The sequence below is a fragment of the Podarcis filfolensis genome (genome assembly GCF_964270895.1).
Source record: "Podarcis filfolensis genome assembly, chromosome: 5".
In the NCBI taxonomy this organism is placed as follows: Eukaryota; Metazoa; Chordata; class Lepidosauria; order Squamata; family Lacertidae; genus Podarcis; species Podarcis filfolensis.
The window spans coordinates 50,432,903-50,459,729 of record NC_139608.1 but is presented as its reverse complement, the minus strand read 5'-3'; the positions used below and the strand labels follow the sequence as shown (position 1 = coordinate 50,459,729).

General features: G+C 42.5%; 1 protein-coding gene across 14 annotated transcripts in view; it reads left to right on the top strand.

Annotated features, from left to right (window-relative positions):
* Nucleotides 1-26,827, top strand: part of LOC310763898 (uncharacterized protein) — a 110,235-nt gene that overhangs the window by 19,116 nt on the left and 64,292 nt on the right. For 7 of the 14 annotated variants that reach the window (XR_014548884.1, XR_014548885.1, XR_014548886.1 and 4 more), the window contains one exon: nt 2,549-2,672. Coding sequence is in view for 1 of the 14 variants with exons in the window: in XM_083616764.1 (XP_083472890.1) it covers nt 2,430-2,437; nt 2,549-2,672; nt 2,820-2,891; nt 14,361-14,522 (366 nt within the window). In the remaining 13 variants the exon portion in view is untranslated. Of the gene's footprint in view, nt 1-2,396; nt 2,438-2,548; nt 2,673-2,819; nt 2,892-8,566; nt 11,508-13,093; nt 14,096-14,360; nt 15,906-24,612; nt 24,691-26,827 lie in introns of those variants that run through there. The other 7 variants (XM_083616764.1, XR_014548892.1, XR_014548893.1 and 4 more) reach the window with 7 other exon arrangements.

Sequence of the window (26,827 nt, the reverse complement as noted above, 5' to 3'; positions counted from 1 at the left end):
TTGTGGCCATTGTGTAATGCCATGGAGCTGATCTAGGTTGTATTTTTCACTGCATATTGGTAATTGTGAACCAGTGTTATGAACACCCAGATATACAAATAATGAGTCTCCTATCTCTTGGAAGAGAAGGATGGCGGAGGATTGGCTCAAACCAGGAGCTGGTGAGTTGTGTCAAAGTATCTTACCACAGGGCTACTGAGATATTTTTTGGGCTATGGAGATCAGATCTGGAGCTGCGTCCCCAGCCCTTAGCCCTTCCAGCTCACTTATTCATACAGCCACCTGTTTTGTCAAACACATTACTTGTTCCCTCGCAAAGTATTTCTTGTGGAATATAGAAAAGTACAAAATATTTAATTCTTATAAACTACTCTAATGAAAGAATTGTTCTGCTTTTAAACACTCCAGAGGTGGTCTTTAGCAGCATAAGCTGCTTGAAAGCGCAATTGCAAACTGCCTGTGCTGCGCTGCACTTTGAGGTCCCATTAGTTGGGATTTCAAAGCACAATATCACCTGATGTCACTATGATGTCAGGTGATTGACAGGTGGGCAGTTCATCCATCTGTCTAACTGAGCCTATCAGGGGTGAGGAGATAAGGTACTAGCCTCCTGGGTCAGAAAAAGTTTCCAACCCCTTATCTGCAGCCAAGCCCCTCTACCCCTCTATAAATTACTTCTTGAGTCTCTCAGGTTAAGGCATCCTGTATACACCTGGAGTTAGCCTATAGAACTCAGGGGTGAGGCTAATTTTGAGTGGACATGCATAGGATTATATTGAAAGAGTCCAAGCCAATTTTTTAACTACTTGGTCCTGAAAGAAATATACTTTCCTTTACAGAGATGTGAAGTTCTTTCTTCTTACGGTACTGTAATTCCTTCTCAGCTATACCCTGTTATTGTCCATGATAAAAAGGATGCTTTCATCTAGTGGGGGAAATCCCCCCACCATCTTCTAAAAAGTTCAATTAATTTCTTATCTTTATTAAACTGGTCCTAATTTAATTCTTATGGCTTTCTACAAAACGGAGCACAGTTGACAAACTGTATAGCATTTTTAAATACTTTAATTGTTTCTCTGCCACTTGGAACAGAGATAACATATTTCTCTTCAGCTTTAAGATTCTCCTGCAGCCATAAACTTTGAATATAAATATGATACATGGAAACTGGGGCCTGTTCTTGCACCTGCACAAAAGTGGATAAGATGACGCTGTCTTTTTGTGTCCGTCAGATTCTGTATGTATGTTCATTTGAAAAATGACTGGGAAAGAGCATGAAGCAATTACAGTAAGGGATTTAAGCACAAAGCCTGGCATTGCTGATTGCAAGCAGACTTCTAATCCAATTGAATCAGTGGCTGTTGCCCTGAAGTACTTAATATCAGCCTTCATGATGTCTGAAGCCTTCCTTCTTTTCTGTTTTTCTTTTTGCTGTTATTCATCAGCATGTAAGTTAAAAAGGTAAAGGACCCCTGGACTGACCTTGGGGTTAGGCGCTCATCTCACTTAAGGCTAAGGGAGCTGGTGTTTGTCCTCAGACAACTTTCTGGGTCATGTGGCCAGCATGATTAAACTGCTTCTTGTGCACGGAACACCATAACAAGTGCCAGAGTGCATGGAAATGCCGTTTACCTTCCCACCACAGTGGTACCTATTTATCTACTTGCACTGGTATGCTTTCGAACTGCTAGGTTGGCAGAAGCTGGGACAGAGCAACAGAAGCTCATCCTATCACGTAGATTTGAACCACCAACTTTCTTTCTTTCGTGTGTGTGTGTGTGTGTGTGTGTGTGTGTTTATTTACATAGTTCTTTTTGTCTGTATAATTCTAAGCACCATATCATGGGTTCCCTGGTGGTCTCCCATCTGGTCACCTCAGCAGACCCGCCAAGTGTCCCAATTTTCAAGGGACAGTTCCAGATTTACAGAAGCCATTCCAGTTTCTGATTTGACCCCGGAATGACCTGCTTTTCCTTAGGACATTCCTTTTTTTCATTGGGAAGGGAGGTTTTTTGGTAATGTTTAATGATGTTTTTGTATAAGTTGGAAATGGCCGAAAATCATCATCATCATAATGGAATAAGAAATTCCTATTTTCATGGGAGAAATGTTGGAGGGTATTAGACAGGTATAGGACATAGCTAGTGCTCAGTAGATGAAGGAACAACTGCAGCTGGAATCCAAAGGAATAGGAAAAATTTCGCATATTTATAAAAAGTGGAACATGGAAGAAAAGCCGTATGAGAAAACTTAGTAGCATCACTTAAGAGGAGCAGTGCTTGTGGCTTCTCATTTTCTCAGGGCCAAGGGTTGCTGGGTCATCGGGTTCATTGTGAGACCTCCCTCTGCTGGCTTATTGGTTACCAGAGTGCTAAAAGGCCTAGTGATCTCCTATGGTGGGATCATTTTGTCTGTGTGAAAGAAAGGAGATGGACATGTAAGTAGGATTTCTCTCAGCATATGAATTCTGCGATGATAGAGAATTCATATTGAGCATAGAGGAGTTAGGGAATACTAACTGTGAGCCCTATTTCTCTTTTTTTTCTAGGCTTTCCAGACTGAGAAAAGTCTTTTCCCATCTGGGGAGAAAAACTAAGATTTCTCCTCTCCCAGAGACCTCCCCCTCGCCCACAACCTCCCCCTCCACACCCCTCTTTGAGAAGACACAAAAGGTAAGCCCCTTCAGCATATAGATGTTGCTTTCAGAATAATATTAGTCCCTAAGGATTCTTAGGAAAGGTCTCTCTGTAACTGTCTGAGGCCTATTTGAAGGTTCAGAAAATAAACATATCCCATGTGGTTCTTTGTTTCCCTGTAAGCTCTGCAGACCTCCTGCCATCCTGATCTGGAGGAAGATGGCAGGAGGGAGAAACACCAACGAAAACATGAAGGTAATGTCGATTTCCAAGGATATGTTCAGGGTAAATAGGAAAGTCCCTATAAAACAGTTATACTTGCTAGCCTTCTCTTCTTTTCCATTCAGATGATATAATAGTTGAAGACCTGGGGGGGAGAGCAGGGGCCTTAAAGTTGTCCATCATCTGTGCAGCAGACCGAGAAGACAAACAGGTCACCTAGTCAAAGTCATCCCTGCTAAGATGAGAAGCATCTCTGCTATCTCTTCCAATAAAAAATTCAGAAACAATCAACCAGAGCCAAAGAATGGCAGTAGGGATGATAATTTAGGTAAACCCAAGAAGTTGGGTTTAGACCACAGTGCCACCTGCTCCCTTGCAGCAGCATGCTCATCAGCATGTATTGGTAACATAACGGAACATCTACATTAATTAATTAATTAATTAATTAATTAATTAATTAATTGCCCTATACCCAGGGGTCTCAGGGTGGTTCACACTACAAATATAACCCTCCTTTGAGAGCTGTTTATAGATTCACTGGTGTGACTTCCCCAGTGAATCTATAAAACAGATACTTGGGAAAGATGCTAAGAACTCATTTCATCACTGGCCCATGTGAGTTTTGTTTTGTTTTGCACCAATGATTCCAATATACTTGCCCAGCAAAAACTCTTCTGCTGTGCAGCTGCTCTCTGCTCATAGTGCATTGTCATCTGGATGGCACAGAAAGCTCTGTGGAGGACTGGTGGGTGGGTGCTTCACCGTTATGCATTTCCTCCAATGCTACTGATTTACAGCTTTTGTGTTAACTGTACAAAGCAAATCCATTCCTAGTAATTCCACCAGTTTGAATAACCAGGCAACCAGGACACACATGCAGGGCATTATGTAAGCCCCAAGACTCCATCTCTGTTTAAGTTCAGTGGGATGCTTTGCTAGCTCAGTGAATGTTGTGTTTTTCTACAAGTGTTACAATTTTATGACGTGACTCTAAGAAATCTGTTTATGCTGATACACTCATAGGGCTTATATAATTGGTTGCATGCATATCAAATCCTAATGGAAACTATTGCCATCACTTCCCAATTTGGGTAATTAGAAATAATAGAATGGAGGGACTTGTTTTTCTGTGGCCTGTATATGACCTTTGAAAGCCATCTCCACCATATGATGTGATTACAAACAACATGAATCTCTTTCTGCTTCACCTTATTAGCATTTATTAATACCTGTGGCTTCTTTCCCTTCAGTTTATTATCTTAAAACTGCAGCTATTGATATGGGGTGGAGAACACTGATTTAGCACCTACGGTGTAAAGCTTATCTTGATCTTAACATTTAATCTCCACTCTTAATTTGCCAAGTTTTCTTTCTCACCATTGCTTTTTAGATCTTGCCTTTCACCATACACAGGCCTATAACTATAGGGAACCAATTCTTGGAAAAGTTGGCAGCTATTCAAGGTGGAACAGAGTAAAGACACCACATTGGATGATGACATGTTGGATGATGGATTCTGGTGCAATCTAAAGGATGCAACAGCTGTCCAAAACTTATCCTGTGTGTGCGTGTTCAGCTGAGAAGTGTCACCAGCTGTGGTGTCTTTGGGGGCAGGGGAAAAGATAGTCTACAAGGTGGTGCTATATTAGAGAACTGGCCCAGGATCCATGGCCACATGAAGTATTGATGCCAGAGAATGAAGCTCTCTCTCTCTCTCTCTCTCTCTCTCTCTCTCTCTCTCTCTCTCTGTGTGTGTGTGTGTGTGTGTGTGTGTAGAAAAGCATCAACTCCCAATCTACTTGGGTAGCTTAAAGCTAAAGCTAGCTCTCTTTCTCAGAATTAGAATGGCTGCTAGTTTCTTACCAGATTTCATTATCTATAACAATAACAATAAATAACAGAAATGAAGCAGAAGAATTGTCATTAAATTTTGCACTAAATCTCATAGTTCAGAAAAACAGATATCCTTGAGGATATAAAAGTATCACGGAGAAAGGAGGCTTCTAATAATGTAATTATGTCCTCGTTGCTATGGTCTTCGGCCTCTGCAGATTTATTAAAAATCCAGTCTTCTGTTTTCAGTCAGATAAGGAGGAGGGTAGCTGAAGAAAAAGGGGAGCAAATAATGGGAAGAAGTGGAATGGGAGGTAAATTTCTGTGTGTCAACTGAGCAGCAGGTCAGAGTAGCACAGCCTTTGCCAAGCTGGTGCTCTCCAGATGTTTTGAACTCCAACTTCCATCAGCCCCAACCTGCATGGCCATTGTGGTCAGGGATGATGGGATTCGTAGTCTAAAAATACCTGGAGAGCACCAGATTAAGGAGAGCTGGAGTAGCAAGCAAAAGATAAGGAAGATGACAACAACTGTTTGTACACAGGGAAGGAAAAATGGGGGATAAGTTGTTATTAAGTTCTTCTTTCTGCTGCCAATAAATAATCAAAGGAGAATGATTCACAGCAACTGAGAGGATGCATGTAGAGTTTTTAATTGTCTTCTGCATCATTGCGACAAACCATCTAAGTCCAAAACTTTCTCTAGAATACAGCCATATTCCCCTGTGAACACATAAGCATAACCATCTCTTGTTTGATCTATTATTCAGAAACTGATATAGACTCATCTTCCTTTATCGTTAATGACATACCAAAATCCATAATAATTATACTTAATCTTTTAATACATAACTAGTTATTTCTCATTTTATAGCCCTTTTGTTATTTTTAGTATGTTTCTAGGTATTACATGTAATTGTGCCTTTTCCTCATTATGGGGCATTTTGTTTTGTGCAATTGTTGTGTAAAACAACTGCACTGTTAAACAAATTTAAAGTTAAAATACTGCTTCTGAAACAGGGATGTTCCATTCTTAGTTATTGTTACAGAGTTTGGGGGTACAAGGGTACCCATAACTGTGAGAGTCAGTGAATGTTAGAAATTAATAAATGGTAGAATTTATATAATATTTGTAGTGTTGAAGGAAAGATGCCAGACATTAAATTAAAAATGCAGGCTAAACCAGGAAATCGCTTGGGGAGAAGGGCCACGAAGGTGTAATTACAAGACAATGGACAGTCATTGACTCTCTTGTTTGAGCTCTGAGTAATTAACAGAGTTGGGAGGTTACAGGAGGCAGAGGCAGATATAGGATAGCATGACTAGTTCTCCCACACAGGGCACAGGAGCCAAGGGTGTGCTGTCCTGCCTGCTTCCCAAAGCCTAGTAAGTGCTTGCCCAGCTTTGGGAAGGAGTCAGGAGGGCTCTGGGATCCTGCCAGAGCCTCATACCAAAGCCTAGCACCTCCCTTACCCGACTTTGAGCTGGGGGGAAGTCATCAAATTTTGGCCTCACACAGGGCGTCATATTGCCAAGATCTGCCACTGCAGGAGGCATGATGTCACACAGGAAAAATGTATTCGTTTGAAAATCAGAGGTCTGGGTTAAGCGGGGAGCAAGCAGACAGATGGGGAGGAGTTGCTGGGAGCAGGGGTTCTTGGGGAAAAGAAAGGAAGTGGGCAGGACTCCATGAGCTGCTGTGACAGCCAAAACCACATTGGCAGTCTGGGGCGCAGAGGCCCAGAGATGACAGTCAGGATGCCTTGGTAATCCACTGCTGCACTGCTGAGGGAAGAAGCTCCTCTTGAGATATAATGCTGTGAACTCTCTCCAAAGTAGACCCAGATGTAAATATGTGTACAATGGACCATATTTCTTAAAGACAGTAGTTTCCACTGTGCCTTCATTTCCCAATGGAAACATAACCCTTGGTGATCTTCTAGAACCCCCTGGAATCTTGCTATCGCTCAGCAGAGACTGGGGGTAGCGTGCAACCTCTGTAACATTATGATAGCTGAAATCATTGATAGATTTATCCACTACAATTATGTCTAAATCTATTTAAAAACAAACTTACTCTAGTCACTTTAAGTATGCCTGGCATTTATTCTCTGATTCCTTGCTGAGTACAATGGATTTTCATCTCTAGGGTCCCTGTAATGGGAGTGCTTCTTCTATCATAACTACTAGAATCCACTAAGCTTGGAGCAGTAATGAAAATCATCCTGAAAATTATGTTTCTGGTGGAGATTTGCCTCCATAGGTGTCATCATATGAGGGAAGCACTTTGGAAATCCTGGTTGCAGCTTGCAGTGGCTCATTTGGCCTTGTATAGGAGATTGTAAAAAATGATACAGCGAGGCTTTGGTATAATTAAACAGACTGAACTGAGAGCTAAAAGAGAGCTAAAATATGTTGTCCTTGCTATTGGACCAAGATGGAAAGTCTGTGTATATGTTCTTTCAATATTGCAATAGTGAAAAGTCTGAATTTGAGCTAGGAAGAACACAGGCAAACCTGCCTGGGGAGAAAATTCACCTTTCATTAAAGCTGAGCAAACTTGCCAAGACTGCCAGGCTCAACATAAGCTTGATTAAGGCCAATGGGGAACTTAAAAATCAGAGAAAGAGCATAGCACAGAGAAAATTTAAAAAAATGCTAGATCAGTTATAACTAGCTAAAGGGAAATCTGGCAGATAAGGCAAGGTGGGAGTGGGGAGAGCTGAGGCTCGGTAGTATTGATTAAAGGATGGGCAATTGCCAAGAAAGACAATATAGCTTTATTTCAGCATCCTTGCAATGTGTAGGGCATCTGTACTTGTGCAACTGATGCCTTGCACTTGTGTTTCCCACCAAGGATGAACGACCACCTAGCCCAGTGGTGCAAAAACACTAAGATACAAGGCATCTCAGTTTGCAGGGTGAGGTGGAAGCTATTTGATGAGCTTACTGGGTTCAAATGGCAAAGGACTTTCAGGCAGTAGCTACACACGTATGATGGGTACAATCCTAAGGGGCAGCATGAGGCATTTTGGCACCTGAGGCGAAATGCCCTGCTGCCACCCCTGTGAGGGCAGCACAAACTCCGTAAGGTCTCTCCCTTGCTGGGTGGGAAGAGCATACTTTCTGAATCTCCCTCACCCACCCACCAGTGGGGTTTTTCATTGGCTCTTTCCTTCTGGAAAAGCCAATTCAAAGCCCTGCTACAGTGCCAGGTGGCAGGGGGAAATGTCCCGTCCAGCAGCAAAGCTGGGTGGCGAAATGGGTGTGCTGCCCTTTGGGTGTGCTGACTGAGGCAGCCACCTCACCCGGCCTCATGGGCTGGCCAGCTCTGCCCTTACTTTTCAGACTCAAATGCTCCACTTGCTACAGGTAGGGAGGAAAAACTTCTGAAAGAAAAGTTTTAGGTGAGCTTTCTTCTTGCTCTGCTTGTTTTCTACTTGCATGAATTATTTTTAAACAGAGAAGCTGTGATTCTCTCACCTGCTGTCTGAAGTGGTACAGTCCATTCTACCACAGGTTCTGCAGCATGTGGATATCCAGCCTGTTTGACCCTCATATTTTCCACATCCATTAAAGCTGATATTTTGGATAGACTGAACAGATTGCATTGCCAGGCCTGTCATTAAGCTTGTTGTTATTATTATTATTATTATTATTGTTTCTGTAAATCAGGAGTGGGGAAGCTGTGGCCTTTCAGATGTTGCTAGACTCCAGTGCCCATCAGCTCCAACCAACATGGCCAGTGGTCAGGGACAATGGAAGTTGTAATCTAGCAAAATCTGGAGGGCCTTAGGTTCCTCATCCCTGTGTTAGGTCTTCCACAACATAGACTGATGTCTCTACTCTTGCTTATGTATTAAACTTTTTCTCCAGCACCATCTGTATTTCCCACCTCAAGTCCAAAAAAAGTCTTTGGCCACCCCAGACAGGTATCTCAGAACAAGGGTCAGCACAACATGGGAAAAATAGAAAAGACTCTGAAGTTTCCTGCCCCTAGAGGTTGACTTTTTTCGCAGATCAAAAGCTTCATGATGGAGCTTCCTTGACTGAGCAAGACAACTTGTGTAGCTGGTATTTTCCTATCAAGGTCACAGAAGCTTTCAAGAGGGGAGGTTTAAATATGCAAATATCAGTGGTCCTGGCATCTACCTCTACACTTACTGTTATGAGACTGAAAAGGCAGCCCAAGTAGTTGAAATGGAGCCTCTTGGAGCCTTCATCTATTTAGGAAATTGGAATCAGCATGATGGCCAAGAGCAAGGTTCACTGGAGCATACTGGATAAATGTGACATGGCTTTGTGCCATTGCAGTACCCCTGGCACTATGGGCTATTGCAATTTGGTGAATACATCTTGTTTGCTTATACTATGAAGAATTCCCTTTGGCAATAATGCTTAATAAGACAACTCCTGCTGGCTTGTCTCTCTTGTCCTTCTGAGGGAGGCACTAAGAACATGGCTATTAAATGAAGAGGTCTCCCTGGTGATTTGGGATATGATCTACTGGGAATTTTTCCTGCACAAATCTCATTGAACTGAATGAGAATGTCATGCAGATGGGACCTGGCACCTTTTGTATTACTTTCAAAGAAAATTGCACAGAATACCTTCTCCAACTGACTCAGTGCTTTATGCAGTATGAACAGGAGTATTGATATGTAGGGTAGTGGTGAGAAAAACTATTCAGCGTTCATGATATATTGCTCTGCAAACTACAGAAGCCTGTAAATGTGCTCTACTATGCAGATCCAGGAAAAAAACTGAAGACGTCTACTTACTAAGAAAGATATCAAGGCCTTGGAAAGATGGCATGACCAACACAAATGATGTAGTTTGCAGTCTAGTGTTAAACTACATCGTTTGTGTCACGACTAGCAAAGTTTTTTAGGAGGCCACTGCCTGATACTTACGTCTTGTGGAAGCAAACCTGGAGCACATTGAGGCATTCTGAGGAAAACAAAATGGCAGTTACCAAAATAAGCTCTACAGGCTCTCTCTGTGGTTCAAAATGATGAAACTCTTGGCCCAATATGTTTGACCAGTATCATTATTGTGTGCCGAAAAAAGTCCACTTAGTTCTCATATTGAATTGTACTAAACATCCTTGTACAAGGCTTTTTGCCTTATGCTTTTCTATTTTGGTTTTCTATTCTGTTTTTGCTGAAGCATTTGTCTTATAAGAGGTGTTCCGACACACTTCAATAAGCACACACAAATAGTTGAGCTGTGCACATGTGCAGTTTTTCACATGTAACATTCAATAGGTATACAGACTTTTGTACCTGTATTCAATAGCTGGGCTGTACCAATCAGTAAGTGTACATTCTTTTATACACATTTGTAGATGTGTAGAGTCAGTGTTCAGTGTAACATGTGAGAAGAAATGCTAAATAAATTCATTTGATGTGACCCTCAGAACATTCAGATCACAACATTGTTGGCATCCATCTGTCTTGGGAAACAATGGAGGAGTGAACCTTTGGGGGTGAAATCAAACCATTGGAGAGTTACAGCTTCTGTGGCTGTAGAGAGCAATACAGGAGAGACATATTTTGTTGCATGAGGGGCAGATGAAGGCATCCAGTTGTGCTGATGCAGGTGTTCTATGATGTTTCTTCTTTCTGTGCTCATCCCAGTGATCATTCCTCCTCTGGTCACTGCTGACTGATTTCCTCCAGATGCTGTGGTTGTCTGCAAGGGATTTCCACGTTTCCAGCTTTCATAATCACATTTGCTGACCTCTTTGTAATACAGAGTTGGTTTGCCAAATGGCTTGATGACTGCAGCCAGAGAGCACTTCCTTGGTGATCCTTCTATCTTCCATTCTGTGTACATGACCAAGTCAGTGTAGATGTTGCTGAGAGAGAAGTACGAGCATGCTGGGAATGTGGACTTGCGAGAGCACATCTTTGTTTGAGACTTTGTCCTGCCATGTGATGCCCAAAATCTTCCTGATACAATACACATTGAAAGCATTGAGATGTTGCTCCTGGCAGGTATTAGTTATCCATGACTCGCTTCCATAAAACAGCATGCTCAACATGCAAGCCTGGTAGACCTTCATCTTGGTATTGGTCATTAGCACCACATTCTCCTATATCTTTTTGAAGAGGTGAGCTATTGATGTAGCTGCCTTGACAATACACTTGTCCAGCTCAGCATTGATGGAAAGGTTGCTGGTTATGGTGCAGCCCAAGCAGAATAAAATTATCTACCACCTCAAGCATGTGATCACTAATGCTGGTGTGTGGAGTGCTGATGACATTCTGACCCAGGATGTTGGTTTTTGTCAAACTGATGGTAAGGCCGAACTCCCTGCAGGCTTGTGCAAAATGGTTGGTGAGTCTCTGTAGAGCTTCCTCAGACGGCAGAGTCAAGGCTGTGTCATCTGCAAACAACATAATCTCAACGTGATGTTTTGCTAACAGTGTCTCCAAAAGGTCTGTTTCTGAAAGATACAGGTACAGTGGCACATAGTATTGGGGAAAGGGGGGAATGAAATCATGTCATATCATTATTTGTAGGTTCAGCTAACACAGTAAAGATAGTTTCGAGCAGACACAGTTTGTGATGCTATCAGGCTACCCATTTTCCATCTGTCTTTTTCCGATGTCTGGGTTGGTTGACCAATTTTTCTAGACACACTTTGGATTCCAATGGCTCAATTAAATGTGCTAATATGATCAGAAGAAAATGCCAAATGATTCATTTCCTTCCACTTCACCCACAGGGCACCTGTTCATCACTGTGCTTCTTTGCTCACCCACCCACCTATACCCCAGCTTGTTGCAGAGCAAAGGAAATAGCAAAGAATAAATCCGTCAAGCCCTGGTGTTTTGAGAGGCAAAAACAACAGGAGAACAGCTAGTGCTGACCCTTGTTAAGGGGGCTGCTCCTTTTCTTTGGAACTTGCAGGACTGGCAAAGCAGCTTTTTAATTTGCTCATGTTTTCTGCCAGCTGTCATCTTCGGATTTAGCACTTTGTGCTGGCTGCAGTATGTATTGACAGTATGCAGGATGGGTGATCCCTGACCCAGGAACCTTGCAATTAATACTGACAAGCCATACAGAACATCAGACAGAATGCAGCAGGTGACTAGATGGTACATTTAACACAGGCCAGCGTTGGATATATAGACTTTAATATAATGGCAATGCTACTGACTTTGGCTGACTGCCACTCATAAGCTTCACAGGGAAAATATGCACTTTCAAAATCTTCCTTCAAACACAGCAAATGCCATCAGCATTGGCTTTTAATCCTTCCCTGGTTTTTAATTCAAAGACATTTTGAGTGTCAGGTCATCTGTGTTTGTAAAGGCACCCCATCATTGCAATTTGACAGCCTAGTCAATGTATGCCGCCCCCAGTGCTTCCAAGACCACAAAACAAGCAAATGTGCATTAGAAGAGTAGATTGAAAGCAACGCTGGGCTATTGTTGCCCTGTCCTGACCAGATTTACCATGGTGTCTGAAGCAGAATTGTGGATTTTCTGAAAACAGCATGTAGGATACGTACCAGGAAGATGAATGGTAGCTCAGATCTTTCTAGAATGCCACTTTGTACCGCCATCTTTGTAAAATGGAAAGATGAGATTAGGAATACTCCATGTACTTAGGCAGGATGGAGAGAGAGAGAGAGAGAGAGAGAGAGAGAGAGAGAGAGAACAAACTTTGGCTGATTATTATCCCATAGAGGTGAGGAACCTTTTTCAACCTAAGTGCTACATTTTCTTGTAGGCAATATTTGGGGTGGTGGGTGGGGTATGTGCCAGTGGTAGGTGAGCCCAGACGCAAAAGTGAGTGGAGCAATGAATGAGAATTTAAGCCTTTGTACAGCAGACTAGTACACACACACACGCACACACACCCCTACCTCTATGCTGAAAACCAGTTGCTGGAAGTCACAAGTGGGGAGCACTGTTGCACCCATGTCCTTCTCATGGGCTTTCCATAGTAATCTGGTTGGCCATTGGACAACAGGAAGCTGGACTGGATGGGTCTTTGGTGTGAACCAGCTGGGTTCTTCTTATGTTTTTATACCAGACATGATGGGTGTCCAACAACACCTGAAGTGCCACAGGTCCCCCTTCCTTGTATTAGATAACTGCTTTCCCCTTTGCAGTGGTGTTGCTTAATAGTTTCTATCAGTCTCCAAATTATTCCCTTTCCCTTTTTCTTTTTTTGTTACTGAAAAGAATCCATTTATGAAGGAGAGATGAAGTCATCCTAAGAAGTTCAACCTGGCCAAGCAACTGGCTCTTCTTGCCAGCACTTAGAGTTACTAGTCTGTCATTTGTCATTTTTATTTCCATTGAAATTTGCAGAGTGCTTTTAATCTTTATGGTTAATCTTCACATCTGGCTCATGAGGAGACTACTTTTATGTTTTTTTACACAGGTGGGGAACTGAACCTAAGAAATAGTGACTTTCCCAAGGCCACAAGGGAAAATGGGGGAGGGCAGAACCTACCCACCACCTTCTCAGATAGGAGGAGCCTTTTCAACAGGTGTAAGGAAACAGTTATTGAAATTAGCCCAGTGCATATCAGGTATAAACCCTCTTTTCTCAGGGACAACTAGTTTTATCAGGCACCACTTCTGAGAGAGTGGAATTGTGTAAGGCTAACCCTAAGAAATGTGTGATGAGGCAAAACAGCACTTGATACAAAATATTTGCAGAATCGCAAAGGCCTAGGGATACAGCTCAAGGCTCACATGCATCTACCTCTTCTCTCCACAACTCTACTCAGGAAATTGCTAGTTTTCTCCAGGTTCATCCACCTGTGGTGCATGGAAGCTAAAATCTATCATAATTGCCTTCAGAAATCATCTTTTCCCATTAGCAATTCCCTGATGGCAACATAAAGAAAATCGAAAGTCTTCCATTGCATCTTTAGCTATAACCTACTTATACATATTTAATAAGAGAACAAACTTACTGTACTACAAAAATATGGGAAACTGCAGGCCTTAGCAGTTTCCACCTCAAAATTAATTTTATTTTTAAATTTAGTTCTCTGTTCTCTTCAGTCTCAATCGCGGATTGGTTGCTGCATGTTAAGTTACTTGTCAAAGGCTGGAAGGATCTGCCCTAAATATATACATTCTTGTCTCCCATGATGCCTTTGGGAAATGTAGCAATGCAAATTCCCAATATCTCAGCCAACGTGCATCCCACAGACCCCCCAAAGTGTCCCTATTTTCCAGGGACATCCCTGATTTTAGTGAAGCTGTCCCAGTTTCTGATTTGATTCTGGAATGTCCCACTTTTCCTTAGAATGTGCCTATTTTCCTTGGAGAAATGTTGGAGGGTTTGGAGTTACCTGATCCCCAACCCATCTGAAGGCAATCCTGTATAGAGATTTTTTTAAAAAATGTTTTATTATGATTTTTTATATGTTGGAAGCTGCCCAGAATGGCTGGGGCAACCCAGTAAGATGTGTGGGATATAAATAGTAAAATAATCATTATGGAATGGGATGTCCCTATTTTCCCTTTGCTGAAGGGTATGATCCCAGGATTATCTCAACTATCGCTAGTTTAATGAAAGCATGACAACTTATGGCCATGAGAATATGAGTAATAAACACAAATAGAACCCTGATCCATATATTCAGCAAAGTGTTTGTTGAAGGATCTCAACCATAACCTGTTGAGTATTGCAGAGCATACGCAGACTGTCCAGAAGCAGTCAGTTGCAAGTTGGCAGGATGAAGCAGGAACAAGACGCTGCTACTAGTAACTTGGTTACTTATAGGTTTATTATTTACAACACATTCACAAGTTACTATATACAGGATACAGGCATGGATCTTAACTCTCTCTGAACAAACTCCAACTAACTCTCAGAACAACTACTGACCAACCAGCCAGCCAACCACAGGAAGGTCATGAGTCATCATGCCTATGTGGGTGACCTCGACCAATAGCAGAGTTGTATCCAAGGTCCCACGTCTCTTCGGCTAACTCCTTAATTGCTTCTGTGGGAAGCTGCATCAGATAGCACATAGGCAAAAATCCCAACAGTGTTATATTAAAATATCATGGGGGAGGAGTGACACAAGTCGTCTTCCATGCATAGCCTCCAATATGAACTGAATCCTCTAACCCACAAATTAGAAAAGTCCACACAAACCAGGCCTTCATGTGATTCATGCAAAAGGTTCACACAGAAGCACTCCACATGGAGGAGGAGCTTGGGTCCTCAAAAGACTTTTTTTTTTTTTAGCTATATGGAATCTCTTTGCAATCTATGATAAAAACATGCTCCGGTGATCTAGTCTAATCTGAACCAAAATAATCTGAATGTAATCACAGCCATGTTTTCCATTTGGAGTTCATTCAAATTCATTTAATGTGCCAGCTCAGTAAGAATTGTGAGTACTGTCAAAGTTATGCAAAAATGTAAGAAATAAGCAGTGCTTTTTCTGGGGGGATGAAGGGGAATGCATACCCCTAAACATTTTTGTGAATCTTTGTACTTTTGTCCAATTACTGTATTTATTTTTCCCAATTTGAACTATAAATTTGAACTACAAAATGGTGATTTTCTTGAGTCAAAATGAGAGTACCCCTAAACATTTTTTAAGAAAAAAGCATGGAAAAAAAGAAAAAATAAACAATGTTGCAAGAAATAAAAAATAAAAAACTTTGGAAAAAATGCATGTGAATGCAATTTGCCAAGGAATGCAATGGGTCTTCTCGGCCAAGGCTTGGGTTGATGGGACTATGCCAAAATTGGGAAATAGATATTCTGGTAAACTCTTGAGTTGGGGTATTGCCCTCTCTACTTTGACCCAAGATGTTTGCTAATCAAGAATTACATACTGCTCCAACCATTAAAAATGTCTGTTATCCTACAGTTTAGCTATTTGATGTCTCCATGTGACCATGCCTTTGTTACAGTTGAGGGGTTGTTTAATTAAAAGTACTATAACTTCCTTTTTCTGTCTCAAAGCAGCTGGTGTGAATATTGTGAGAGGTTTTCTTCAGGGATCTCATTAGAGGGTGCTCTTAATTACCATTTAGCAATGCTATCTTGACATATACCAGGTAGTGTTCAGTCTAAAATTCTTAACAGGTGACTTAAATTTCATTTCTCAAAGCACTTATGCCATAGGTGTCCTACTAATGTCATTACGTTAACTATAGAGCAAGAGGATTATAGTTCAAGGAAATGTCAGCTTTTGCCTGGCATTTTAAAACACAGAAGCAGCAGGAAACATGATCAAAAAGCCATACATACCATGAGCTATTGCATCACTGATGTGGAAGATGCCACCAGTGGTAGAAGAAAATTCAGCAAAACACTGAACAGATGACTCTGCTCCCCTAATGGTTCTTACACTGCAGTGCTGCACCAAAGCATTTTCCCATATCATTGTGGTTTTGTGAGAAACATTGGGGCATGAAAGCAGCTCATGTTTTTTCCCCTCTTTGTCACACCATAACCCCCGTTTCCAGATCTGACAATGACCTAGAGAGGGACTGCAGTGTGGATCTCTCACACATGCAGAGGTTTAGCAGTCCAGGGTTGCAGAACAGCAGGGTTGAAGACTTGTTACTATTTTTGCAGCAGGGTCCAAGTCTCCAGAATCTTAGAACTGCTCAATCAGCCCAAAAGGGGGCGTTTAAGCCACTGAGGAGTTTCCTCACCCTTTGTGCTGATTAGACCCAATCAGAGTGAAAGAAGGTGAGCCTCTGAGGATAGGCTCCTGGGTCAACCTGGAGCACAAGAGGTCAATAGGACTTTCTCCCACACAAGCAGGCAGAGGATTGCAGCCTTTGTTCCTTTTGCTTTCCTCTAGGGTTCTCTGTAAATAAATCATACAGCACAGAGGACCAAAGAAGGCTCTTAGCTTCTTTCATTACACCCCAGTTATTAAATTCTAGTGGCACAATAGCAAACAGTATTTTTTAAGAACTTGAGTAGGCCCAGCTCCAGATTTGGCAGGAGGTGGGACAGCTGTCTCATGTGGGTCTCAACACTGACCAGGGTCCCAGGGTCCCTGCAACCATTAGCCTCTTGTGTTGGTCACATTCAGTTGTGGGATTACCTGACAACTATGGTTCTATAATGTTCTTGCCTTTCTTTTTGTGTTCAATCATTTACTGGCTCCCCCAGTGGTGGTGACAGAGCTGTTATAGGCCAGGAGCTGAGGAGTTCCTCAGCTCATAGTACATTATAGCACTGCAGCCACCAGCCCACAAAAGGAAGAAGGGGGAGACTGACAGCTCCAGCAGCACTGCTGAGGGCCCTAAGGAAAGCATCAGCTCTGACATTAATCCTGGTGGGACTTGCCAGTGTGGGCCCCAGGAAATGCCTTGGTATGCTGGGTGCTAACATTCGGCTGGTATTCCAGCATAGGTTTGCCACCTGTCCTAGAAAAATGGGATTGTCCCTTTTTTTGGACAAAAGTGTCCCCTGTCCCATTTGGATTTCAAAAGGGACACCTTTCCCCCCATGTTCAAGATCATCTTTGTTCTCCTCCTCCTTAAAACTGTGCAGGCAGAGGATATGTCCAGTGGGGAGGGAGGGGGGAGAGAGAGAGTGTGTGTGTTTGCATGGGCAGGGCAGAGCGTGGGTGCAGTTCATTGGTTGGCATCGCCCGCCCACCCACCTCCCTTCCCTTACTCCCTGTCACTGTTGTTGCCACTACTGTATTATACACCCCAACCACAGGAGCAGCGCCTCCCTTCCTTGACACCGTTGGGTGTGGGAAGGAGGCAGCCAGCCCAAATGGTGGCTGTGTCACTGTTTGTGCAGCTGACAAGGAGCCTGGCCCAGTATGAGTGACAACAAAGAGAAGAGAGAAGGTGTGACCTCCTCTTCCTCCCTTGTACCCTCCTTCCTTTCCTCTCGTTAGCACTCCTCCTCAGCTGCCGCTGCCAGTCTACCATGGTGCAGGTCTGCCACCACTTGGCCCCCTCTGCCACCCCAACCTGTCCTCTCCTCCTCCTCCCTCCTCTGCGCTTGAGCCTCTTCTGCCACCAGCATTGGTAAGAAGCTGGAGCTGTGACTGTGGGAGCTGGCCATCTACTCCTGGCCCCTGCCCACCTATGTGATTCGAGGGAAAGAGCAGGGCCAGGGTGGTGAGGGAGGCAAGAGGCAGAATGCGATGAACTCCCCTCCACAAAATGGCGAGGATTTGTCGTTATGAGAGAGTTTGTGCCCCCAACCTCCCCCCCGACCTGTCCTGTATTTTGCCTAACCAAAGGTAGTAGTCCTACTCCAGCATCATAAGATCCCCACCCCATCTGTCAGTTTTCTGCATCAGTAATAAGCAACTGGGTTTCTTAGCTATGCTTTTCTCACAATTGTTACCATTGCAGAGTTGGTAGCTGTAGTTTATTAGCAGCTTCTATGGCAGGCGTAGGCAAACTCAGCCCTCCAGATGTTTTGGGACTACAACTCCCATCATCCCTAGTTAACAAGACCAGTGGTCAGGGATGATGGGAGTTGTAGTCCCAAAACATCTGGAGGGCCGAGTTTGCCTATGCCTATTCTACGGGCAAAACCTGATCTATGAACTGAAGCTCTTCTTTTTTTCCCCTCTTCTAGTTGCTCTGTTCCTCAAGGCTTGGAAATAATTTTTTGTGGAGTTTCTCCATTTAACCACACTCTCATCTACACACAGATAAGAGATTTTCCTTCCATCATAAATCCCTCCCCTTTCTCTTTTCCCATTGTTTGCTTGGAAGCAGGGTTTTCACATGACCACTTGAGGGAAGCAGCATCTCTAAACAAACAAACAAACAAACAAACAAACAAACAAACAAACAGCTGTCTCTACCAGACAAAGTATTCTGTCTTTGAACTCGCATCTTTCCTCTCCTATATCTCTGCAAGCTTTTACTGTGGCAGGGAGTAAGGTGTTGCCTTGTAAAAAAGAATAACCACTGCCTACAGACAGAAAATATTTCTTTTCTACTTCTTCCCTCTTCTCTGCAGCTCCATTCCCCCTGCTGTCTGTGTGCTTGTACCACTGCCTTCTGTAAAACAGCTACCGCCTAGATCACTAAATCTTATGTGAAGTTACCTTTTGTCTCCTGAACTGCTATTAATGACCATCTCTTATTCACCCACATGACACGTCTGCTCTCATCACTTTTACCCCTTTGACCCACCCCACCCCCTCCTCTTAGCGTCGCTACCATTTTACTCTCGTCTTTGTGTTCCTCGAACAGGCAAAGCCATTAGTTTGCATGGCTTACTTAAGAGAGCATCTCTGGACAGAATCAAGCATTTTAATGCCTTACTAATTTTCCCCTTCAATTCTTCAACCTGACAGGCCTCACCATTACAGAGCAGGTTGCTCTGCTCTTTAGCAAAATGTCACTGTGTGACCACCCCCTTCCTTTTCACCGTCTCTTGTTCTGAAGGCTAAACACTTTTCGCAAGCCAGAATTTGAGGAGCAGGAAAGAGTAACCGAGATGCAGAGGGCATGAGGCAAACCATACTGTAAATAAGCATTCTTCTTCCCTGTCTTACCACTTAACATGCTTATTCTCTCTCCCCCACCCCCCTTGATTAAAACAGAAAAAGCAACACTTCCTTCTGTTCATGTGTTCTGTTTGACACTTTATGCCAGTGCAGCTTGTGAGGGCTTTTAAAAGTTCACTAATCCCACTCTTTCTAATATTCTGCTGCTGTGGGTGATAGGAATCGAGAGGACAGAGAAAGGTGGAATAAGCAGGTGGGGTGGACACTCCATTGCAGGGGTGCTATCTTGAATAAAATATTGGGGGGGCCCAGGTAAGCCCCACCCTGCATAGTCAGTCACATAACACAGTTTACACACACCATTTGAATGGCAGTGCCCATCAACTGGCAGGGTGGGGGGCTGGCTCCTCAAATATTTTATTGAGAGGGCAAGACCCCATGGCCTCTAGGAGTTGGCTCCTATGCTCCTTTGGCATCGATGGAAATTTCCATTCCCCAACAAATAGCAGGTTGTCAGGACCACGGTGGAAGCCCAAAGAGGTAACTCAGAACAAAATAAACAACAAAGAAATGGGTCCCTCTATTTGTCAATAGAGAAACAGCACTGAAATGGATGCATTTAGCTTTGCTTCTAGTTTGGTCACAAGCATGCTGGAAACGTTCTCTTTGGTATGGGGCCAGATAAGTGTAGAGGAAGATTATAATGCCACTCTCTTGCTCCTTTTGTTTTATACTGTCAGTTGAGACTATACAATAACCACCAACACAGAAAAGTCACAACATGGAGACTTTCCACAGCATTTACTTTCAATGTTTTAGATGAAAAAATGACTCAAGATTGATTTACAGGTTGATATGATTATACAAATATGTTTTCTAAAGCTCACCTTGTGGCAACATTTTTGTCAAAAGTCTGAGCACTGGACCAGGGGTAAGCCAACGTGGTGCCCTCCAGATGTGTGGCAATAAAATTCCCATCATTTCTGATTACTGGCACGCTGGCTGAAGTAGATGGGGGTTGGAATCCTCCACCTTCTGGAATGCACCTCATTGGCTACCTGTGCACTAAGTTGATGGTGGGCCAAGAGCTCAGGTCTAAAACAAGAGAGATGCTGGTGGTCTTGTAGGAATGCAGCTCTAGAGAACAGACTAGAGAAATGAAACCTTGTCAGGGGCATAGGCAATACTCTGTAAGGTACCTTGAAGTACCATCTGCTGGCTTTTACATTCCATCAGGCCTCCCCTTTGGTCTGCTTGCCTTCTGGAGAGACTGATAAGGTAATTTTGAGCACAGTAGTGGAGTAGTGCCTTCTTCTGCAGAACATTGTCATAACCACTCTCCCCACACACCATCCATTGCATGGATGATCCCTTTATAGCTTCCAATAGTCAGAAGCTGCTCTGCAGTAGCAGTCAGGAGCCTCCTCCTCTGAGGTGAACGTTTGAGTTAGATATTGGCATGATCCTGACAGTTTCCCCATCCAAAATGGTTAAGTAACTTCACCATAAAACTCCGACATCCATTGCCTATCAGAAATTTGAATGTAGGTCTCCACAAGGAAACTTCATTTTTAATGCTTGCCACATGGTATCAAGTTAGGAAAGCATCCTAAAGGACCACGGATTCTCACACTATTTTTTTGGCTGAGGAGTAGATAAATCTATATTAACATAGATCCGTACCTGGAGGGTTGATTGATAGTAGCATTGGCCTTTCCATCCTATGATCTGTGGGAGGACTTCCCAAGGCCCAAAGGAAGCAACAGATCTCCCCCTCCAAGGGCAGAGAAAGAAGTCCAGCCTCAGAGAGGGATATCCCATGTTGGATTCCACCTCTCCAATGCTGTGGAAAGTTCTGAACCCTTTGTCCTACTGATGATGGACCTTTGATGTCAGTAGGGATAAAAATGGACTTCGGGGTGAACCAGAGGAAGCCATGGATCTGAAGGACCCATCACCTTCTCAGCCTTCCACTACCTAGCCCTCCAAAACCAGGGAATAAACAATACCATTTCTAGCCCCAGAACTTATTCTCCCCCCCCCCACTTTAAAAATGAAAGTAATATACACAGTGAAAATGAAGGGGGAGCACAACCATGTTCCTCCAACTTCACTTTGGTCCAAGATGAGGAAGATGAACTGCTGGTTCTCACCTCCTGGCTCACCTTAGAATTGCCTCCTCTAGGAACAAGGAAGGCATGTCAGGATGAGAATTGTGTTGTCAACAACTGAGTATATATAACCCTTTGAAAAACCACCAGCTTTAAAATGTTATTCCAAGAGCCGAGTCATCCAAGATGCAGATTGTAATCCTGTACATGTCTAGTCAGTACATGAAATATACTCAGAGTCGCAAAGTGATTTCATGCTCTTTATTCAGCTCATAGTGGTGAGGAGGAATGAATGAAAGTCCCCTCAAAGTATCTGCTTTATATACATTATTTACACAATGGGCTGCACATGATTGGCTAATTCTGGAATTCTACTGTAAGCCAATCAGGTTGTGGATTCACTTATATCTGGAGCATGATTGGGTGGTTCCTGCCAACCAATCATACTGCTGCATTGTTCTAGGACCAATCAGACTGCTGCATTCTGAATCCTATTGTTCTAGGACCAATCAGACTACTGCAATTTGGATCCTATTGTTCAAGGACCAATCAGACTGCTGCAGTTTGGATCCTATTCAACTCAGTACATAACAGTACAGGAGTAAGCCCCACTGTGTATAGGCTTGCAGGCTTAATAGCTTTAAATATCTAAGACAAATAATAAAAGGGAGCCCATCTGTTCATGGACAAGCCATACTTAATAGCTTTCAGCAGAAGTGGCTCTTTTCATATTCTCAGAAGCACCACTTCAAGCAGTAGGAGGTTCTGGTGGCATGAAAGGTGTGCTTGTCTTAGTTCCACATGGTTCTTTTACATGCACATTTATATGGCTGCAGCACAGTAACCCAATTCTGTCTTTTCTTTTTCTTAGTCAGCACAGTATACAATAATCTCTCATGAGCCTGAATCTTGCAAGTTCTGTAGAGGTTTGGCAGACCTGTCACTTTCCTTACAATACAATGCATTCTCAGCTTGCATTCATTATTAGAGAAATATTATTTGTCCAAAGATTAGTCAGTCCCAGTGCTAAGCTTTAAAGTTAATTTGTAGTGATTTATCTAGGACAGATATCAGGAGGTTACAAACAGCAAAAGTATACACCCCCCCCCCCGCCTCTTGCAATTTGAGGCTTCCGGGAGAGAGTGGCAACATGCATAAGAAAATGAGCAATGCTTCCTCTCCAAAACCAGCCTTGCTTCTCCTAAGAGCAGTGGCTATCAAGGGAAAGAAAACCAGATCCTGTCTCACCATTAAATAACAGGAAGTAATTGTTCTGGGCATTATTATTATTAATTAGATTTGTATACAGCTCTACATCAGAAGATCACAGGGAGGTTCACAACATAAAAAATAGAAAATGAGAATACAAAATACATAATAAAACAAAAACAAACCAATAAAATTTCTCACAAGCACATTTCAAAGGTCATAGAATGTTAATCAGCCCAAGCCCTGGTTACAGAAAAATGTTTTCATCTGCTGCCTAAATATACTCAACATTTGTGCCAGGTGAGCCTCTCTTGGGGTAGCATTCCACAAACGGGGAGCCACCGCAGAAAAGGCCCATTCTTGTGGAAAAGTCCAGCAAGGCAGGGAGCAGGTCTTCCAGGAATCATAACCAATATGGCCTCCAACTTCTTCATCAGCCTCAGCTTTTGTAGCTGAAGTCAGTCAGCCCACCTCACCCACCCTGGCCAAGCAGAAAAGGCCTGCACTGCAAGGAGCAGATCTTCCAGGACTCACTGCCAATATGGGCATCCATTTTCTTTTTTTAATATATTTTTAATTAAAATTTTTCGCATTACAATAAATAACAGCTGCAAGGACTACAAACAAAACAAGTAGAATACAGAGTCCTCTCCCAGAGGCAATTCTTAGCCCCCACCATCTATAGGGTATCAATCCATCCCCACTCTCACCTGGGATCCCTCCTTTTTCCTCCCAGTCTCTCAACCTGGGAGAAGAACATTTCCCTGCCTCCCATCTCTAAGAACTATCTGTCACCTCCATGAATACTTAACCTCTGGAGCTTAACAAAGCCCCCAAACATAGGACTCCAAAGAAAAAAGGAACAAGAAGGAAAAAGGAAAGAGAAAGAGAACAAATAAGAAAAAACAAAAAAAGGACAAAGGGGGGAAAAACATTAGGGATAGAGAAAAGGGGCTTCTGATTTTCTGTCTGCCAGTTACATTTAAAAAAGATTATTTAAGACATTCAGTGCATGTTAATATCCATCTTCTCCATTTTCTATTACACAATATTTCTTTTAAGTCAAAGTGTCTCAGAATCATTCATTTCTTTTTCCCATTAAAAGTCCAAGAGGGATTCCCAAGTTGTTGTTGTTATTATTGGTGCTTAATTTTACCTCCATTAATTCCCACCACCATTCCTCCGTATTGGGTAATAATAAATTCTGTCCATATTATGGGCATCCACTTATAATGTTCCTGCTCCAATGCTATGTCAGAATGAGCGATCATCAGCTGGATTTCTTGCTTAGAAAAAGTCCAAGATCAGCACAGAAGGAAGACAATAACAAAGAGAAGGGGAGAGAAATAGGTTCTGAAGGGGCAAGCAGGTACTGTCAATACAGATGCCTTGAGTACATGTTAACACAAGTGTGTGAATTGCTAACTTATACAGGGAAAGCTGGATCACACCATTCAGCCTCATTCCCAGCATTTCACAGCTGCCAGCCCTGCCCTCAATATACATGCATTGAGCATGGACATCTGCAAAGGGGAAATCTGTGCACATAAGGGTGTATGAGCATATATGTCCACTTGATGGGAAAGCCATGCTATCAGAGTTACCAATTGTATAGAGACCTACATGTGTAGGTTTGCCCTTTGCAGACACCCAGTCTCAATAAATAGACAGTGGGACTGGCAAGACATGCAGCTTTGGGGGCAAGTTGTGCAAGAGGTTCAATCCCACTCCTTCTTCAGGCATAAGGTTAACACATGCATAGGACAAGCGCCATACATGCATCCTAGCCCCATATGGGCCTGAAAGTGCCAGATAAGAGTGTGGAGGGAGCCCGGTCTTTTGCCCCAATATTTGGTATGATGTCTAATACCAGTGTTCCCAAATTACATGGGATGGAATCCAAGGTCGTGCTCAGGTCAACATTCTGTCAATGCAAGGATTTCTCCTTGTAAAATGGAAAGTTATTCTCTTCTCCCTCTGCCCCCCCAAATCTGTTCTAGGGGTTCCCACACCCCACTAGAGCAGATTTGTGGGTGGCACGTATGGGGAAGAGGAGGTCAGTCCCATTGTGTGAGTGTAAATTATTTAAATTTAATACCACCCAAAACAACCAGCTTTCTTGTCCAGAAGAGTTACCATTTCCATTCTTCTAGGTCACACAAAGGCTTATTCTCTGTGAAGTAAACATCATCCACAATCCTGTCCATCTAAGACTTCTCCTTTGTAAGTAAGCAGTTTGGAAGGATTTATAAGTGTGCATATGAACTCCTGAATATCTTTTTCCATGCTGGAAAAGGGCAGAGGAGCTCATCCTAAAGAGTTGGTGAGGTTTAGATCATTATTTTAATAAGTGACAGCGATAAGAGTATACTACTGTATTTCTAGCACTAGCTCTATTGTCTGTTGCAAGGAAGTACCAGTCAAGGAGGAAATTTTATTTAGTGCTACATTTGGTAGAACACTAATACCATACGGAAAACAGGTATTAATATATGCTTATTCAAGAGTCCTTTTTATGCACCTTATAAATATTGCTGACATGAAGATAATTAAATGGAGAACAGAAATTCATGACTGGTTCTAGAAGAAAGAACAATGGATTTAATCGAGACCTTGGCTTCATGAATTAATAGGAACTTGCCACTGGTTGATGTGCAAGTAAGACAGTAGTTGCAAAAAAACAACAACAACCCGAAAATATGTAAAGTGGTTATATATTTTATTAGAACAACTTTCACTGGTGAAAGCTTTGCAGTCACCAAGAAGTCTTCCTTGGGCAGAACTGAAAGCTAATTCTCAGCACTATAAGGATTTGTTACTTTTATTTTGAGAGGGCTTTTTAGAGCCAGTGTTGTGTAGTGGTTAGAGTGTTGGATTGGGATCTGGGAGACAAGGGTCACCCTCACTCAGCCTAGGGTTGTTGCGAGGATAAAATGGGGAGGGAAGAGGGAGAACCATGTATGCCACCCTGAGCTCCTTGGAATAAAGGTGAGATATAAATGTAATAAACAAAGGAAAAATAATAATAACATGCTCTTATTATTTAAACCAAACAGTGTGATTGTCTCTGCTATATCATTTTCTGTTTCCTGTTTTCCAGGGTTGTTCATACATGCAGTATTTCTGCAGCTCTTAAATGTGCTATTTGTCAAAGCGGGCTCTCTCCAGATGTTACGTGTTTTGCTGTGTGGGACTCCTTCCTCATCTGATATGTTCTCCTAGGAGAACAGAATAGTGGTGCAGTTGTTTGAAAGCCAGTGCTCAAAGATCAGGAAAAGACCTCTTTCTGAAGCACTAGTATGTGTATAGGTGATCACTCTGAACCCTTTTGACTTCATGCCTTTAGCTATAAAACTGGTGGTTGAAATATCAAACTTAAAGGATTCTGCAAGAATTGGCACTTTTTGTAGTGATTGTCACTACAGCATAGTGCAGTTAGACAGCTCTGAAGAAGGGAGGCAGCATACTGTTCTACTTAAATAAGCAAGCTGCCTACTGGAGTATTGAACTCATGTTCAATTTTACATTTCCCAGTTCTCGGAGTCAGGTGGCAAAAGAAGCACCTGTCCTATTTTTCAAGTGCTGGATCCTACTTTTACCATTAAACACAAACTGTTGTATGGGATTCCATGACTAAACCTAAATATTAAGATTTCTGTAAAGTTTTGGCAAATCTAAAATGTGCAGCAAATGTCCCACTCCTCCATTTGGAGAATTGTCTGTACAAAGCTCCATCTCGTCACAGTTTCATGCAGAATTATAGACAGACCGCAGTTATTTAATTAATTTGCTGCCAACCTATTTTGAAAATTGATGGCACCAGTTCAAATGCTATAATTTAAATCCAGACTTGTTGCTTAACAACATCTACGCATATTTCCCCCCAAGATGTTTTCTCATTTGCTCAACATGTACTTTTCATCTACATGCAAATTTTTAATGACAGTTTTATGACAGCTGTAAATCAAGCCTAGTTTCAGCTTTAAGCTCAGGATCAGTTCTGACCTGAAGAAGAGTTGATGCAAGCTCTTATAAGAGAGCTATGAAAGGCTGGTGTACCTTTAACTGTGATGTGACAAGCAAAATATTTTGCAGGTGACCCGTGTCGCCATTGCCTGCATCTCTTTGTCAAACAACAGTTAAAAGCATAAAAGCCCTGTAAAAAAAAAGTTGGCAGACTGGAAGCAGAACTCAGATGCCCTGCAGCTGTATATAATACAACTGTTTTGTATGCATAAATCAATAGGTGAGGTGTTTCACATGAAGCTAAACATGATATTTTGCTAATTAATAGCCCATGGAGAGCCCTGCTGGATCAGAAAAAGGGCCCATCTTGTTTCCAATAGTATCTACCCAGACACCTCTGGA